The 18,125-nt window shown below is 45.6% G+C and overlaps 2 protein-coding genes across 11 annotated transcripts; one reads left to right on the top strand and one right to left on the bottom strand.

Annotated features, from left to right (window-relative positions):
* The first annotated feature begins 291 nt into the window (after positions 1 to 291).
* LOC122567732 (protein adenylyltransferase Fic) lies at positions 292 to 2,794 on the top strand. Its single transcript, XM_043726655.1, has 3 exons — positions 292 to 660; positions 774 to 1,656; positions 1,755 to 2,794. Exons 1-3 carry the CDS (start codon positions 444 to 446, stop codon positions 2,128 to 2,130), a joined length of 1,476 nt encoding a protein of 491 aa, XP_043582590.1. The 5' UTR covers positions 292 to 443; the 3' UTR covers positions 2,131 to 2,794.
* Positions 2,795 to 2,907: 113 nt separating this feature from the next.
* Positions 2,908 to 17,984, bottom strand: LOC122567725 (kinesin-like protein KIF2A). 10 transcript variants are annotated; one of them, XR_006316870.1, is made up of 15 exons: positions 17,185 to 17,980; positions 14,411 to 14,505; positions 14,229 to 14,333; positions 13,472 to 13,588; positions 12,146 to 12,176; positions 10,805 to 11,213; positions 10,165 to 10,738; positions 9,846 to 10,095; positions 9,613 to 9,767; positions 9,322 to 9,528; positions 9,050 to 9,224; positions 6,639 to 6,731; positions 6,466 to 6,534; positions 6,248 to 6,380; positions 5,497 to 5,632 (listed from the first exon to the last, which is right to left on the bottom strand). XR_006316870.1 is itself a non-coding variant. In XM_043726634.1 (13 exons), the coding sequence occupies exons 1-13, from the start codon at positions 17,249 to 17,251 to the stop codon at positions 5,481 to 5,483; spliced, it is 2,430 nt and encodes an 809-aa protein (XP_043582569.1). In that variant the 5' UTR covers positions 17,252 to 17,979; the 3' UTR covers positions 2,908 to 5,480. The 10 variants fall into 10 exon arrangements, 7 of the variants coding, with proteins under 7 accessions (XP_043582569.1, XP_043582572.1, XP_043582573.1 ...); XR_006316871.1 differs by having other exon boundaries at positions 6,248 to 6,377; XM_043726634.1 differs by lacking the exons at positions 6,248 to 6,380; positions 6,466 to 6,534 and having other exon boundaries at positions 2,908 to 5,632; positions 17,185 to 17,979.
* Positions 17,985 to 18,125: the final 141 nt, after the last annotated feature.

The raw sequence follows: 18,125 nt of genomic DNA, 5'->3' as shown, positions 1-18,125 counted from the left end.
CCTTTAAGATACGTCCAAATGAAAGTGCGTAACGCATCTTCTACTCGATTTTATAAAATGTACGAGTTCCCTATAGCGTTTTATATTCGAGTAGATTATAGCGAGCCGATCGAAAATCAAATAGCGCTATTTTGAATTCCAAAGCGCGGCGACGCGTACATCTTGCGAATACGTGCTTCGATACGAGGGCGCTACCTTCCAGGCTTGTTACGATCGATACTAGTGACATCTGCGAGAAAGTGAGAGAGAGAATCGATTGGTCGCGTTGAAAACTAGACCAATCGAAAAGTAACACATGTTCGAGATGTTGAACGAAGCAACGCGTTGTTTTGTCCCTGGTGCGGATCAAGGAGTAAATCGCATTGGGAAAAATTTGAGAGTATGTTGCGACTCGCTGTCGATCGAAAGGGATATTATTTGGTCGAGCATTTGGTAAAAACACGATGCTGTTGTCGCGTGAAAAGTTTTGTTACTCGTTCTACGACGAGAAGCTTGGATACGTAAAAGATAGAAGAACCGAAAAGCAGAATGCAAATGTCGCTATGAGCATGACGGCGAATCGCCTAGTCGTGCTTTTCGTTTTCGTGTCAGGAATCGCTGTTGCTGTCATCGGCACCTTACTGTCTCAATACATTCGTGGTTTCCTGAAATATTTACCAGGTAAGTTTGTCCCAAGTTTCCGTGGAACTCGCACGATTTGTGCCACCTAGATAGGCCCTTTCGTGGACTGTCTAACCTCAGAACTTTGACAGTCATGGCAGTTGTTCTTTCAGATCACGACTATCGTCATGTATTTATACCGCTTCCGACGGAAGGTGAGTTAAACGTGTACGACGAAGGTACCTTGGATTTAGCGTTGCCAAGGACTGAGCTGCGTCATCAATTGGAAATAGAGAATAGGGCGACATCCACCGCGGAAGCTTTAACCTCGCTGTATCTGGCATTGGAGATGAAGTTGTCGGGCAAACAAAAGAAAGCGATCAAATTGTTTCAGCATGCCGTGGCTTTAGCACCCCGCCACCCAGATATCTTGAATCATTACGGCGAGTTTTTGGAGCACACACAGAACGATGTTATCAAAGCAAACGAATATTATGTGCGTGCATTGAGTTTTCAACCGAACCACGAAGGTGCACTAATAAACAGTCAAAGAACGGCTCGAGTAGTCGAAGAGTTGGATCGGAGAATGCTCCGACGCATAGACGAAAAAAGAAACACACTGTCCACGATTCCTGATAACAATGCCGCCTTGATACGGGCAAAGAAGGAGGCTTATTTTCAGCATATCTATCATACAGTTGGCATCGAGGGGAACACAATGAATTTAGCTCAGACCCGGGCGATCGTTGAAACGCGTACCGCTGTTGCTGGTAAAAGCATCGATGAGCACAACGAGATTCTCGGCTTGGATGCTGCAATGAAATACATCAACGCGACCCTGGTCAACAGGATGGGATCGATTTCCATTAAGGATATATTAGAAATTCATATGCGTGTTTTAGGACACGTGGATCCCGTTCGAGGTGGTCAATTTCGACGTACTCAAGTGTACGTTGGTGGTCATGTACCTCCTGGTCCAGGAGATATTCATTATCTTATGGAAGAATTCGCGTTATGGTTAAACAGCGAAAGAGCTATTCGAATGCATCCAGTCAGGTATATAACTACTTATTTCCTCACCCATTTCCATCCTACACCATACCATCTGACCGAATATATCGCAAATAATCGTTGTTTACTTTCTTCTATTCTAGATACGCCGCTCTAGCGCATTACAAGTTGGTACATATACATCCGTTTTCTGATGGTAATGGTAGAACATCTCGTTTGCTTATGAACATGATTCTTATGCAAGCTGGTTATCCTCCGGTTATTATCCACAAGCAGCATCGACACACGTATTATGAGAATCTTCAAATAGCGAATACCGGCGATGTCCGACCGTTTGTTCGATTCATAGCAGAATGCACGGAACAAACGTTGGACCTGTTCCTGTGGGCAACCAGCGAATTCTCTAGGCAGGTTCCCGCGCTTAGTCAAGATACCTTGTTCACCGAACGACGCGATACCATCGTTTTGGAGGATGACGTGGCGACGGATAGCGTTACCAATGCCTTTGACACTGGCTAATAGCCTCAGCCAGCTTCTCCAATTTACGCTACACGTTCCCAAGTATCGTTAACGTTCGTTAAACCAAAGATCTGGATTCGCCAAACTATTCTGTTCCGTCTGCAACAGCGCTCTTTGTATTTAAGTCGGAAACTGGGTTTTGCGAGCCTCCAACTTATGCCTTGGAATTGCGAATGTTTGTCCTCCTTTTGCCTTTTGCTCCCATCTAACGAATTGAACATTCATCCCGTTTCTACAGTTTTGTTACCTATGTTATTAAGTGTACATGACCGCACACACACTTTCCCTTTCGTTAACTAGGTCTTTTCTTGATTTGTTTTCCTCAACGATCCGTCGACGTACATACGTTCACGATTACCGACACATTTTCTCCCATACGACCCGGTAGGCTTCCATTTATAATTTCTCTTGCTTTTTATCGTATGCGCCAAGACAGTCGAAAAACGGAAAATCGTGTGAAACCCAATCAAAGACTGTGATCTAATTTAGGAATATACGTAAGTTAATATTTAATTAGGCGAATTTTAAACATCGATATGGGATGTATGTTGAAAACGTCGCGTATAAATTTAAGGTTAGATGCGTAATCGCTACTCGCTGGTCGAGCTACTTGCGATACGACGTAAATACGTACGCGACTTTTAATAAATCCATTATTTTCTAAGTCTTTACGTTGGCATATTCTTTTTACCATCATCTACGCAAAAACAATTAATGCAGTCAGTACGATAAACGAACTTGCCATTTGATCGGCTAGCTTTAAGTCGATTATAAATATACATATATATATATATAGTTTATTTATCAAACAACTGGGTTGGGTATTTCGTTTGATACGCATATGACAAAGAAAGTGAAAGATTAAGACAAATAGCGTATCATTTGTATCATTGTCTCTGTTCAATCCTTTGTTTAGTTTCGACGGCAGATTTTTCTCTCTTTTTATAAAAAGTAGAGTATCGCCGTTGTAGCCTGATACGTTTTGTGCCGATCGTAACGATGTTGCTCCCACCATCGTATCAAAGTATCCAATCCACCGATTCGAACGATTTCTTTCTTATCTCGCTATTCGATTCTATAGTGCGATTAATAATAAGGCAAAGAAGTATTGAACGCTCGCTTGCTACGAAACTTTAATTTTTTTACGTCTAATAAAACATTATTGACGCTTTGTTGGCGAAAGAAACGATACAGAGATAATTCCCATCGTTTTCAAGCGTGTTCGATCCAAATATGTATCACGAGTGAACAAAATCTTTACGCTAAACGTGCAAATCTCTCCTTTTTTTTAATGCGATATAACGATGTAGTTTTATCTATATAAATACATTTCTATAAAAACCATATTTAGCCAACAACGTAAGTTGACGACCTATCGATTTCACACACATTCGTTCTTCCCTCTATCTTCTCGCGTTCGCTCATTCGCTCAATAGCATCATACATACACGCATACACTCGCTCGTGCACATGCACATTCGTTCTCTCTTCGTTCCTCCTTGCCTGCTATTATGTCGTACTCGGTCCCACTTTCGATTGAATCCATAAAAATCGGATCGATCGCAAAACGCGCTAGACATTGTCGTTTTGGCAAGAAAAGACGCGCGCATGCATTTGTAGGTTAGAGAAGCGTGTCTGTGAAAATTCGCTTCTCCGTAAAATCTGAAAACGGTAGGAACGAAACCAAACGACGGCAAGTAAAATAGAAACATGGATTTTAAGGTTCTCAAGTTAAAAAAAAAAAAAAATAAATAAAACCAGGCAAAATTGTAAAAAAAAAAAGAGTATTCAAAAGCGAACGACGAAATGGTATACTTTTTGAAATCGCGTCAACTTGACATCCAGAAATTTAGTAACTGTTGAGACTATGGTATACACAGGAATTAACGTTGTACGAAACTTGATACTTATATTATAACCTTATTTTGCGAAACGCGTATACTAATCGCAAGGGTGGCTAAAGTTATCGCGATCGCTGACCACAGACGAGTTAACTTACAATTTCTGTCGAAACGTGGGATACTTTAAATAAACTGAGATTTTTTGATTAAGACAGGGACGATTACGATTAAACGATCTAGCAAAGTCAGTGTTGAAAATACGCGTTTAACGAACCACGACCGTACAAATACACGAGAGATTAGACGAATACGCGTATGCAGTATAAGAACTCTTCTTTTTTTATTTATTCCAACTTTTCGACGGAAAGAGAAAGTACTCTTTTAACAGATGTACATTTATATATTTCTTCTAAAATCCAATCCATCTGAAATCAGGCAATTAAAGTTTGGCGATATAAATTAGGCAATCAACCGAGAATCCTTGTCTAAAGTATCTCGGCGAGAAACGAATCGGAAAGTTTGTTAGAAGGAAGAGAAGGATACGCTGTCCTTAAAGGATATCTTGTTTAGCGTGTTTCTCTTCTTTTAGACACATAGAGGTAACACAAAACAGTCCATCTTGGATAATCGTAGACGCGCGTGCATTGATTCATTAGGTTTTCGGTTATCGGTTCGTACGTACGTACATACGATTGTCGATTTAATCGCACCCGGTGATCTACGTATGTACGGATTTATCGTCCGATGAACGCAACAGCGTCGTTCAAAATGAATGATAAGGAGACGTTAGTTACGGGTAAAATAAAGCGCGCGCGGGGCACGGGATTCTGTACGTACGCCGATACGTGCTATGATTTAGGTGCGTGATGCTGCGTGTCATCATGAACAATTAGAAAAAAAGCTAGCGATCGGAAAAGAGGAGAGAAGCAGAGGGAGAAAGATGGGCAAAAAGAGGAGAGGAAATACGGTAAACGATTTTGCGAAAGAATATGGACGGACGATGATCGTCTGTCGGCCACAGTTCATTTTGTTACTCGATATCGCCGGTTCATTGTCGAGCATCTCAAACGTGAGTATTTCGTGCTTTCGAATCATCGATGATCGATTGCAAACCGAAGAGGAGAGGAAAAGGAACTTCGGTATCGTTAAACGGGTTCGTTTGCGGTTAAAGGAACGCGAACGGAAAAGCTGATGCGACGAATCATGGTAACAGCGATGCTCGGAAAACCAATGGTATTCGAACGTTCAGATGGTTTACTGGTATTCTCTTTCCTTTGATTATGCCATCCTCACCCACTGCCATCCACCACCACCACCACCGCTACCACCATCACCTTATCGTTATCGTAATCGTAAGATGCTTCTTCGTGCCCTCGTCTCTCTGTCTTTCGCTCTCGCTCATCCACTCGCTCGCTTACTCATTCGTTCCTTCATTCACTCGCGTTTCTCTCTTCCCCTCTCTCTTCACCCTCTCTCTCTTTCTGACGCGCGCGCGTAAACTAATCCACGTTAATTATATCGTGAGTTACGAGTTCGCGTCATCTTCTGGCTGATCTGTTCTTCTTGCAACAATTGTCCACGAAACTGACTGACTTGATCGATTGCGGCGTTCAAGATATCACGCTGCTGCACCAATAGCTGTTCCCACTTTTGGGCATATTCTGCAACAAATAACACGTTTTCAGTGGTCGATTTCAGTAGTTTACCCTTTTGCAAAATAGCAAACGGAAAAGGATCTGGTGAGTTTGCGAATGAACGTAAGCACGACTCGGTATGAATTTGCCGCAGCGACGGGACGCGTTTACGTTTCATGCGTTTCGAAACGATCGGCGAAACATAACGATCGTCTGGAAATTTTCAGGCAAATTAGGCCACGCTGCGAATCGACTTCCATCGATTACATTGTTAGCGTGTATTCAAAGCGTTCCGGTTACTCGGAAAATGCAAAAATTCACGTACAGATTTCGTTATGTATCTTATCGAGCGAGGCGTGCCGCGTATTAGTCCATTTGTATCACAGGCCATAATAGTAGTAGTTAATGCGAAGAAAACAATGCCGTTATATCAAGATTCCATAAAACTAATATTTATTAACAGCTTAATGTGTGTTGTACATGTAGAGGAATTTTCGCGCTAGAATCAATCGCTCGGTTACTATCGCGATATTTTTAAAGGTGCACGAAGATCTGTTAATCGGAGAAGAAAGGGCCAGATAACAGAAGGAAGAATAGAAAGGATAGAGTAGAATCGACGCGTAAATCGATATCGCGGCTTACCAGTTCGATGAACGGAAGAAAAAAATACACGTTGCTCTGTATCCGATTGTAATTACTGGCGCAGTAGTTTCTCGATCCAGTGCATTCCGTTCAGTTCCGTGCTCGGCTTAGTGTCGTTTACGCTTAGGTACTACTGCCGATATGTATTTATATTATACATATATATATATATATTGCGATAGATTTATCGAAAATCGCGGCTTAAAAGCAAGCATTACTTATCGGAGACGTCGGTGATGTAGATGTAAATGCCGATGCGGTAATGATGTCTTCGCGAATCGTGACCCCTGAACGCGTAATTAGTACATATGTATATCTCTGGTGCGGTATTAAGGTAAGCAACTTTTGACAGGCGACTTTATATATGATTTTGAATCGAATAATTTCGTACCGTCGGAAAACTGTTTTCTCTCTATCAGACGTCTACGTAAATAGAACCTCCTCAGGTTGGGCGACTCAAACTTTGTTCTTTTCCGTCTCAAATCTGCAAGGGTTTGTGACGTTACGTTCAAACGTGTCATTGTTGTTGCTGTTGTTGTTGTTGTTGTTGCAGCTGCTGTTCGAGCCTTTGTATTCTTTTACAGATAGCTAAAAAACAATGATTTTTGGGCGCCGAACGCGCTCAATGACAACGCGTATGCCTCGTTTCTTGTTCCTATATATACATATTACGTGTATACATATTTCCTTAGATTTTAAGAAATTCGCTTCCGTATCGATTTCGTTTTCGACTGAACAAAATTTCGCTAACTCGGCTCGTAAAAACAAACGTACTCGTTGCCAACGGTTTGTCTAGTATCCGCGAATGAAATATCGTTTCAACTGATCGGTTAAATTATACTACAAACCGGTCTCTCGCTCCTTCGATTGTAACGTTAAAAGCTTCACGTTAAAGCGTAAAAGTAACGACATCGTCGATAGGTAAGTATTAAGAGAAAAATAAAGAAAAAAAAAGAAACGAAAGAAGAAACATCGTTGGTTCCTTATAACAGATAAACGTGCGCGAAAACAAAATACTTATGGCTCCTCCGTTCTTTTCACGTAAATGAAAAAGATCATGTACAGGCTGGGTAAGAAGGTGAAGAGGATAATATTTTTAAAAAACGACAAAAGAAAATTAAAAAATTTGAAGGTGGATCGATCGTCGATCGGCGTACGAGATTTACGAACGTAGACGGTGGAGAGAGTGATTTCATAGCGATCGATGATCGTCGATCGATTGTCGTCATCGTCGACGCGGTAGGAGGATTCGGAAGAGCGTCGTGTTTCATCGAGGGTGGGTCGGTTCTCTTCCTTGTGGTCGTTTCGTTGACTTCGTTTTGGCGAATTTGCGTTTAGATTGCCTTTTTCGATAAACTCGTCTCGTTGATAACGATGATCCTCCTGCCCGTGTTCGCGAGTCAGCCAATTCCGCTGCGATATATTAAGTCGCCTTGTATCGCGTTTGGAAAGATTCGCGAACGATCGACGATCGGGCGAACGTGTCGCGTCCTCGTTGCTGTCGCCGCTTTCATCGTCCAAGTTGAATTTATCGTCGTCAAACAGTTTCGTCTTCTTTGCTGTCTTTTCATCGTCGAAGGCATCCAAGTTGTAATTATAATTAGAATTGTCCACGACGTTCATCTTGCCGAAACGAAACGTCTTGGCATCGCTCGTTTTCTCACCGAGAGGCGAAGAATATTTTTTGACACCGTCTCGATTGAAAGTGCCAGACCAATGATATTTTTGTGCGCTCTTTTTCCCAACGGTAGACCGTTTGTATCGTTGCGCGCGGTTCACTGTCCGAGCCCAGTTGTCGCTGTATGCAACGGAATACGCGTGCAAACTGTTCTTCTTCGAAACATTTTCGATGCACGATACACGTGAATCGATACCGGCCGTGTTCGCCGCGACGCGCGTCGTTCGAGTAACGTTCAACGATTCGTAGTCGCTATCGCACGAATTGATGTCATTTTGACATTCGACCTCGTCCTTCCAAGGAGATTTTAATGAATTCTTTGTCGTTGTATCGACGAGTTTATTTAGGTTGGACCACGCGTCACCACCGGTAGAGTCGCGGTTATCGTTGTCTACTGGCACAGCCACCATCATCGTTGTCGTTGACGTTGTCGTCGTCGTCGTCGTCGTTGTCCTCTCGTCCTCTAAGTTCGGTTCTAACGGGCAGCTTGCCTTTGCCTTATCATTACCGCGTGAATCTGTCGCAAAATTCCACATACACAATAACGCTTGGTGCCCCACCCTTTTTGCTCCTCGTGTTTCACCGTATTAGGTTCTGTCGCGGGGTACCGAGACATTGTCCGATCGATAAACGGGTACGAACGAGAGACCGAAAACAAAAGTACGGTAACGCTCGTAGTATAGCTTTTTGGACAGACGGACGCGACGAGGCGAACAGGCATGCGTTATCGTGTCATCGAAAAATCGTTAAGAAATCGAGAATTAAAAGGAAAGAAAAAACAAAAAAAAAAAAAAACAAAACAAAAATGAAAAAGAAAACGCAAAATTATAAACAAAGCATAAAAGGTCGATCCGCTTAAGAAACGAAACGAACGGAAGTATAGAGAGGAAAGATATTACGCATGCAAAAGAGAAGAGAAACATTTGCATGTCGGAACAAGAGGCGCAAACTGAAGTTGAAAAATTCTGAAAATAGAAACGATTACGCGTGCGTACATGCGTACGTAAATGCGTGTGTGCGTGCATTTGCGAGTGTGTGTGCGCGGACGCGACCGGGAGAGCGAAGACACGCTCGAATACAAGGGTTCGGAATCAGTTGAAACAAACGCGGAAACGCCGTCTTACCTTCTTGGTCATAATCTACTTCGTGAGTCGTACTGAACACATTACGCGCGCCATCCAGGAATCTGGTCGTATGGTCCATGACCATTTTGTGCGTGTCTAGGACTTCCTCCTCCAACATTTGCAGTGCGGATACCGCTTCGTGGAACGTGTAAAGGTCTTGTGAAATCTCACCCTCCTGTTCAAAAAAAGAGTCGACCGAGTAAGTGGAAGAACCGGTCCGTCTCGAAACTCGGAAGCCCGAGCTGACGCGGAAATTCTATTTTTTGTCTTACGTTCAGAGACCGAAGCTGTGCCAAATCGCTATCCGACAATACACTGTTGTTCGACTGTTCCTCGATCTTTAATTCCCGTTCGTCGTCCGTCGGGGAAGCTTTCATTTCCGTTGGATCAGTCGCGGCCAACTCCTTTACTCGATCCGCATATCTGAGCGTGTTCAACGAATGTTCGCAGGAACTCATTCCCGGACTGATCATAGCTATCTGCGAACAAGGGAAGAGGAGTGGTAAGGACGTGCGCGGTTCGTTTAAATCGAACCGCTACGCGAGAAACGCAAATCTGTTTACCATGCAAGTTTTCGACTTTTCACCGATGAAGCTGTCCCTTAATACTTGCGTCAATTTGCTAGCTCTGAATGGCAGATGCGTTCCTTTGCGACTCAACGCGCGGATACATTCTTTTAACGCCAACAGTGACTTGTTGATCTCGGCACCCTCCATGCCTGCGAACAACGCGATATTTGCACACGTTCCACCGGTGGACCTTCATCCACAAATAGGGGAAATTACGTGAAACTCACGGGTTTGTCTGTTGGCGGAAGACGTGTCTGCTCCCCTCTCGTTACCAGCAAGATCGATCAGAGAGAATTTTCCGTGAATCTTGAGCGTACCCGGTATCCGTGCTGTGATTTGGAAAACGGCATGGGATCGTGACGAGTTGGAATTTGCACTGGTTTGACCGCTCGTTCTAGCACTGTTTCCGTGCTGTATCAACTTCAACACTTCGTCGCAAGTCTCCACCACCTTTTCCGTTAATCCGAGTATTTGCACCTATGAAACGGGAAAAGATAGGAACGAGCTAAACGGGAAAAGAGAACAAGTAAACGCATATAAGCGTACCTGTTGCTTGCCATCTTCTAGAACGCGCAGCTTCTCTTTATCCTTCAATAGATCGAACACCTTGCCAGAATAGATTTCGAAAAAGCTCGCGGAAATGACCAGATTCAACGGACGATACTTAACGAGCTTGAGGCATTTAAACACATCCTTGGCTACCATCGCGTATATGCCTCTTTTGCAATCCTGCGTCTTTCCGTTAAAATCGCCTCCCATGGTATGCGTTTTACCGCTTCCCGTTTGACCGTAAGCGAAACACGTGGCCATCCCACCTTCGAAAATGGTTTGCACCAGAGGTTTAGCAGTGTACTTGTAGACGATCTCGTTGTTGCAAGTTTCATCGAACGCGTAATCGAATCGAAAGATTTGGTTCTCCAAGTATTTGGTTAGATCGACTTTGGCTTTCGGCTCGTGTACCACCATCTGATCTTTGCTAGGCACGCTGATCACATCTACCTCTTTGCGCGCGATCTCCTTCTTGTTCAACGGACGCTTTCTGACACACACTGTAATTTGATGGTCTTCCACGCTATCCGTTTCTCGAAGGGGCCTGAATTCGATGCTGTTCTGGTATTCCCTGTCGACGGAAAGACGTCAACGTCTTGAATGGTATCACGCGAGAAAAGAAAGAATCGGGACTGACCTTATCATAGCAAGAAATTCCCAATTCGGATTACCAGGATCCAAGTTCATCAGAGCTTCCTTCTCCTCCTTCAACTCCGCTTGTCTCTGTCTTCTTTCCTCGCGGTTCTTCTTCAGCCTCTCCACCTCTTTCACCACATTCGACCGTCTAACTCGCCCGTTATCCGCTTGTACCTGTTGTTGCTGCTGCTGCTGCTGAGACTGTAGCTGTTGTTGCTTTTGTTTGGCCTGCGCTGCCATGGAGGCATTGAAGGAAGCGGCCGTTGACGTAGGTGTCGGTGGGATGTTCTCCAATTCCCGGCGGCTCGTTAATCCAGCCACGGAATCACCGTGTCCATTCACGGTAACACCGGGTGGCATTATATTGGTTGGCCGACCCGTTTGTCGCGACAATTGTCTGTTGGAACCCGCTGCAAAGTATACATCAGTCGCGTGATGTGTTCAAGTTTCGGGGTCGAATCGAACGAACGTGTTCGCGCAGCCTACTCGGTGGACCGACTCTTGCGGGAAAATAAACAAAATTCGGACGCGATCGCGTGTATCGAGAGAATCGCGCATGTGTGTGTTACCGTGTGCCGAGACCTGCTCCGAGATGGCTTCAACCAATTCCTCGGTCTTCCCATCCTCAGTGCCGTTGATCTTATTTTTTCTTCCGAAACAGTAGCCCAACGGATCGAACCTCATGGCGATGACCGCGGCGAACGAGGTGAATTCGTAGAATCGACAGAAAGAATAGACGGAGAGAAAGGAAGGAAGAAACGAGGAAGGAAGGAAAGACGTGTGTGTGTCTGTGAATGAGTGAGAACGAGGGAGAGAGAGAGAGAGAGCGAGAGGAAGAGAAAGTAGACGAGAGTGTACAAGAATGGAAGAAACGTAGGCTCGAATCGCACGACCCGATTATATACTCTGTTCGTTTAATACGTAGCGCATCGTCCGTCGAGGTCCTTGCCCTTGCGTGCCTTTGCATACGGCGCAAGAGCATCGATAGTTTGGAGCGTGAACACTCGCGCACCGCCGCTCGTTGCCACTGGTGGTGCTTCTTTTACATGACGCTGACATCGCTGTTACACCACGCGTATTTCATTCGCCATCGCTTGGCAAATCGATCCGTCCAGAGTTAGTGACCACGACATAGTAAACGCGGCGCGAAACGATCGCAACACGACGATACGCGCGTGAGAACGTTTCATCGATCGCCGTTGACCAATCGTGAAAATTAAATGACATTTGCGTTCGCGCGACATCAACTCGATCGATTCGTCAGATTAAGAAACGATAACGCGACTTTTCTTATTTGCGCAAACCATTATACGTACGTAACGTTTGCTCGCGTACGACATACCTTTTACTGGAATCGACGGCTTGGTTGAATGCTGAAAAAAGAAACAGAAAACATAACGTAACGTCGTCAAAGGAAATTTTAACACGAGTTATTCAAGTATTATATAAAGTTTAATATTCTGTAATTCGATGGTGTTCGAAAATAACCAATGATAAGAAAGATAAGTAAATAAATAAATGAATACAATGAAAGGAGATGGTGAGTTAAATAAAACGTTGGTCGATACGTGGGTACGATACGTCGTCTAAAAAACGTTGACCGAAAAGCGAGTGCAAAATGTACGAATCGAAATCGATAAAACGTAATTCCGTACGTACGTGCATACGTACAACGGCGTACTCGGAACAGAATCGATGTTTCGCGGTAAAAAGCAAAGGAAATGTAAATCGAACGAACGTGGTAGAAAAGAAAGCGAGATGAGACATCGCAATTTGATTGACGTCAAACTCGTTGTTCGACGTCCGACGTTCGATCGAACGAAAAGCACGGTAATGCGAGTACGCGAGAAGCGAGGAAATGATAGGAAGCGTGCGTGGGACGACGACGACAACGTCGTTTTAGAACGAATCGCAATGTTCCGACGAGAAACGAGCTTAAAAAGAAGGAAACGCAAAATAAGGTGAGGAAACCGGTATCAGGCGCGTGGTTGTTGGCGACAGAGGTGGCGCAATGTATCGAGTGCGATCGATCCTCGAAACGTGGCAAAGTAGCATAGAGAGAAGGGAATGGAAAATAAATGGGGAGGGAGAGAAAAATGCTGACGTTAAAGCTGGGTTTACATCAGTCCAGTTCCTGGATCATGCGATTGCGTTCCAGTACTTTAACTGAAAATCGGTCCATGTCTACGGTATTCCAATCTCCTTTAAACAGACGAAGCACTGGAAAATCGTTGGTAAATCGTCGTGGCAATGAATGCACTGTACTACGCTTCAGCCAGCACTGGTCATCGAGTCGCCTACACGACTCCAGGAACGTTAGAATATCGCGTTGGTGGGAATTAACGCTGGATCGAAAAATAGACTTTCGATCCAGAAGTTGGATTGGATTGCTCGCTGGGATAGCGACGTTGTATTGGAATCGAAACGCTGTTTGCCTTATCACAGTTACGATCCAGTGCTGGACTGGATCAGTGGACTGCAATGCTACTGGACCGATGTAAATCTAGCTTTACGGCAAAGAGAGAAGGAGGATAAAACGAAGTAAAGCCGAGCGTTTACGTGTGAGTGCGTGTGTTTTAAGGATAAACGAAATACAAAGGAGTGTCAGGGTGGGAGGAAAGGAGCGTGGGTTTCGCGCGTTTACCGAAAGAGCAGTAACGACTCGTACAGGAAGCGTTGCGGATGCAAGGCCGTTTCTTGCGGTATGACCGCCGTGCCGTCCAAGGGAGCCCTCCTCTTGGTTCTCCGACTCATCCACCCCCTCGTCCTCTTCGCCCGAAGAATCCTGCTTTTCGTTCGAATTTGATGGCGCGCGCGATTTGAATCGGACACGTAATTCGAACCAGATACGATTCGAAGATAAACTACGACCGCGACGATATTAGGAGGGGGCGGAGGAGGATCGACGAGCGTGAATCGTCGAGAAGAAGTGGTGCCGGTAGAGATTGCGGGAACGCGGGACGATGACACGACGATGCGAGGTCGTATTGGGGGATGCGATCGGTTTCGGACGGGAGAGACCCGATATCGGTGATGATCCATCGCAGACCCAAATCCGTGATAATGAGCAGCGTCCATGGAGGAAAAAAAGATGTAATCGTGTTAGTAGCAGGAACGACGCGAGAGTTGCGACGTTGAACGTGGTCGCACGCTCGATCGGTAGCGATTCGACGCGAGCCGCGCCAAAGCTACGACACGTGTCTCTCGCCGAAACAACGAACGCGGATGAAAGGTTGCCTAAAAACACTACGTACACGGAAATTGAAATTGCTTGATCACGCGCGACGTAATTCCATCGTGTGGACGATGGAAACGCGATTTCGTCGTTTCTTTTCTTCTAATTGTTGGTTCGTCTTCCGTGGTTGTCGCGCGCTGTTTGAAAGAGAAAGAGCGCTTGATAGATCAAAGGATCGCGCGATACGTACCCTTGCTTTGGAAATCAACACGTGATTGTTGATCTGCGAAGGTGGTTCCATGGTCTTTTGATTCGTCAGGTCGGGATTTAAGGCGACGATCGCGTCCATCTCGACCTAAAAGCGAAACAGGAAACGAAAACGTTAGCAACCTCGCGCGTACTTTATGTCTCGGTCGTTCTCGCGTGAAGTACCTCTTTCCCTTTGGTCTCTCCTCTTTCGAACCATTCTACGGTGACGGTGCGCTGTTCCCAATTAATGCCGGAAACGACTGCTGAGTGGACACGACCTGAAACAAATACGAATTCAGCGTAGTTTGTCGACAATTCGAGGAACTTTCCGCTAAAGGGGATCGTAACAAGGGATTTGTACGAAGGACGCGCGAGTCGATCGAATTGGATTCGATCTTTACTCCGATTTACTGCAGCGTAAAACGGAGAGTAAGAAACGAAGAATGCGGTTTTCCCCTGTTTCGGGACGATGCTCGTGTACGCGTGATCACGAGCTTTAAACTCGCAAAGTTTTAAATCGATTAAGGCGAGGGAAATCGTTTCTTCTCGTTTCGCATGGTTATTCGATCGAGGACGCGTCGATCTCCAGACTCGCGGAGATATCCAGCGAGGTAACGTGTTCATAGATGACGTAAGAGCGGATAAAAGGTAAGGTTCGGCGAGGCGTAAGAATCTCGCGACAGGCGTCCTTATAAGGATGCAGCGCCCACGTGTGCGCGATTCGCAGCGAATCGACCACGCGTCGTCGTTCTATTCGCTTTTCATTTCGATTTCGAATTTCGGGCAAGGTCTGCACCGCGACCAAACGGCCTATTTCGGCGGCGAACGCGAGTCATTCGTTGACTCGTCAACTCACGAGTAGTTGCGAGGTATATACGCGTTAAAGACAAATCACGCGAAAGGCAAAGTCGTTATATCGCTCCATGCCAATGATTCTGGGGTAAGAAAGTAACGCGCCGTTCCTCACAGTCCGTTTAATATCAAAAGGTGTCGCTGTCTTTCCCACTTTGCGACCAGATTCTTTGAAGTTTGAACAATGTCTCTATTCTTTGATAATTCTGGCAATAAAACGATCTCCTAAATTGCATAACAGCAATAATAATAATACTCTCATGCATCCTCTAAACGCGTATCATCAGCACCGTATTGTTCGGCAACTTGAAGTCGTCTGCCGAGGTCGGTTCTTATTGAGCCCTCGACCCAATCATAAATTATGGTAAGACTAAATAGCGACGACTATGTGCCATTATGTTGCCTCGAAAATGCGTCGTCGCTAACGTACATATAATATACGCGACGACGGGGGACCTGGCCACTTGTTGCATCGCCATGCTGCGTCGAGCTGCGTTTCGATCGCGAATACATCCTACACGGTATCTGTTAAATACCTGCAGACAGCGTGTAATGCTCTTAACGACTCGTAACGAGTCGTAATGTTGGATCACGATTGAAGATAATCGAATTTGCGTTTGGGAAATTGGCGAACCGCGCGAGAATCGCAACGAATCGAAGATCGAAGATTCTTGTCGCGCGTATAGTCGTACGCGTATTCCTATTTATATGGACGGGTGCAAGCTATAAATATTATTACCGTGGTCGAGATTGGGTCACCGATCCGCTTTCTTCCTGCAAGTGTACGGGCGCTTTTCCAACTATCGCTAACCGTTCTCGGCGGACACTACTGCGACGTCGATCGTCGTTCTCGATCGCGTATTCCTCGATCGAACGTAACGACCAACGACAACGATCGTTTCTGGCCGCTGCGATGCGGCCAACCGACTCTCCTTTCTTGGCGAACGATCTGACTCATTCACCGAGAGAGCGCGAGTAAATAAAATAGCGCGTTGTTGGTTTGGCGCAAACCTTCTCGCGACCTCGAAAACGTCGATTGCATTCGATCGAGGAAGGACCATGTCGCGGAAGGATTCAGGAAGAACCGATGCATCGTGATGAACATATTTCTAGCAACATCTGTAGAGTTGCAAAGCATTCAGAGTGCGTAAGAAGGGATGCGATTAACGATTCGAAAGAGACGACGGCATCTCTTGTTCTGGTCTCGTTGCATTACGAGTTACATCGGACAAGAGGAGCCCACCGCGTTCGCGGTGAAAGGATATCCGTTCATCTGCCAGCAGCGGAATCGCTGGTATCGAGACGCGATCGTTGTCGCATGGGAAGGAACTAGAGGATCGGCGACCGAACGAAAGATACGACCGCGTGGTCTGTCGCATTGGTTCACACCGGCGCGGCGCGACGTGACTAACCTCGTATTCGAACAAAGTTTAAAAAAGGAGAAAAGAAAACAAATATAGCGAGAAAAGGTCAGCAGTTGGAACGCAAGGGCAAGAACTTGCACTTATATAGACTTGCGTATCGCGACTATTTGCACGTTTCTCGGTAGCTATCGTGTATGTGCATCGCGATGCCCAATGCCCATCTACGCGAGTAGGCGACGTATGTATATCGATATATGTAGTTGGCCAACAGGAGGATGCGACGTAATATACGATGCGCGACATGCGGCGTGCAGCGGCTGCACGAGTAAGGGTAAGTTGTCCGGTTCGTTCGCTAGATTCACTTGTATCAACGTACTATCAACGACTTTCGTCTCCGTGGGAATAGTTGATCGCTGTACCAACGTGCGAATCATGACGAATCGGTGTTTTACGGTAAAAACGTGTGCGCGGCGCGGAGCGGCGAAAACGGTTACCCGATGACGACGACGACGACGAGAACGACGAGAACGACGAGAACGACGATAACGACGATAACGACGATAGAAGTGGCTCGCATATTCGTTGTATACGGGGAAAGGAGAGAAAACAAAAAAGGGGAAGCAAACGGGTCAAGAGGTGTTCGATTTTCGTTGGCAGTAGATAACGAAAGTGCGAGGCATCGCGCACGCGATCGGCTGTCTGAAAATGTCTAAAAATACTTTGGCAAGATACGTTACTCACCGTCTGTCCTCTTGATATTTATACTGTTGCCGGTCTCAATGTTGTACATGCCGTGGTCCATGGTCATTTAGTCGTGTTCTCACGCCGTGGCTATAATCGTAAGACGGCCGGTTTTTCACCGGATCGAACACGACAACGATGAAGAAGACGAAGACGACGACGACGGTACGACGCGACGTCGATGATGTTGACGCGAGAAAAACGCAGCGATTCTCGAGCAACAGAAGCCTTACGGAAACCGTGTAGTTTACGAGACTTCGAAATCCGACCGTTGACAGTTACGCCAGCGTTCGCGTTCAAAATCACGCGGCTGTGCTGCGTTCCTCTCCACCGTCGTAACTCGTACTTTTCCCTTTCCGTCACCGTTGCTGCTACCGCTGCCGTTATCGTTTTTCTGCCCTATTTTGCTGGTACACGGTGTCCCCGTGCTTTATCCTCGCCGCTGTTCGTTCTTCTCTTTGTCGCAATCTTAACCGCAGTCGCAGTCTCGCTGTCGTTGTCCACCACCTCTTGCCGTTGTGTATTTTCACGTCAGGGACGTCGCCGATTGTGTCCAAGGCACGCCCGTTTTGCGAATTCTCGTTTAAACGGTAGCTCGTGTAACCCGCGCGACAGCACGCTCTCTTTCCACGAATTTTTAACTACGCCAAAACGAAAACGCAACGACTCGAAATTACATTCGAAGATTCGTTGAATTTCACGAACGAGATGTTTCCGGGATTTTGTGCCGGGATACTGCCAGTGTCCGTTATTGACAACGGAAAGACTGCGAGCGCCAACTCTCGGTCGACCATTACTGCCGCGACATCTGTTACTGTGCACATACTTCTTTCCGAGCAGCTGCATTCTCCCCCCATCTATTGGCAATTTCAAACATCGCTCCGTCGGCCATTTTCTTCGCCTGATCGTAACCACTTGAAAATATTTAAACACGATCAGGT

Source organism: Bombus pyrosoma, linkage group LG5 (genome assembly GCF_014825855.1).
Source record: "Bombus pyrosoma isolate SC7728 linkage group LG5, ASM1482585v1, whole genome shotgun sequence".
NCBI classification, from domain to species: domain Eukaryota; kingdom Metazoa; phylum Arthropoda; class Insecta; order Hymenoptera; family Apidae; genus Bombus; species Bombus pyrosoma.
This window is presented reverse-complemented; position numbering and strand designations above follow the sequence as displayed.

Excerpts from the sequence above, each read along its gene's own strand:
- LOC122567725 (XM_043726631.1), bottom strand. The coding sequence starts at position 17,251 with ATGACCATGGACCACGGCATGTACAACATTGAGACCGGCAACAGTATA. Across the intron at positions 10,739-10,804 it reads GAATTTCTTGCTATGATAAG|GGAATACCAGAACAGCATCG; the intron begins GTCAGTCCCGAT and ends TTCCGTCGACAG. Across the intron at positions 8,443-9,049 it reads AGTAGATTATGACCAAGAAG|ATTCACGCGGTAATGATAAG; the intron begins GTAAGACGGCGT and ends ATTTTGCGACAG.
- LOC122567732 (XM_043726655.1), top strand. The coding sequence starts at position 444 with ATGCTGTTGTCGCGTGAAAAGTTTTGTTACTCGTTCTACGACGAGAAG. Across the intron at positions 661-773 it reads TTTCCTGAAATATTTACCAG|ATCACGACTATCGTCATGTA; the intron begins GTAAGTTTGTCC and ends TTGTTCTTTCAG. Across the intron at positions 1,657-1,754 it reads ATTCGAATGCATCCAGTCAG|ATACGCCGCTCTAGCGCATT; the intron begins GTATATAACTAC and ends CTTCTATTCTAG.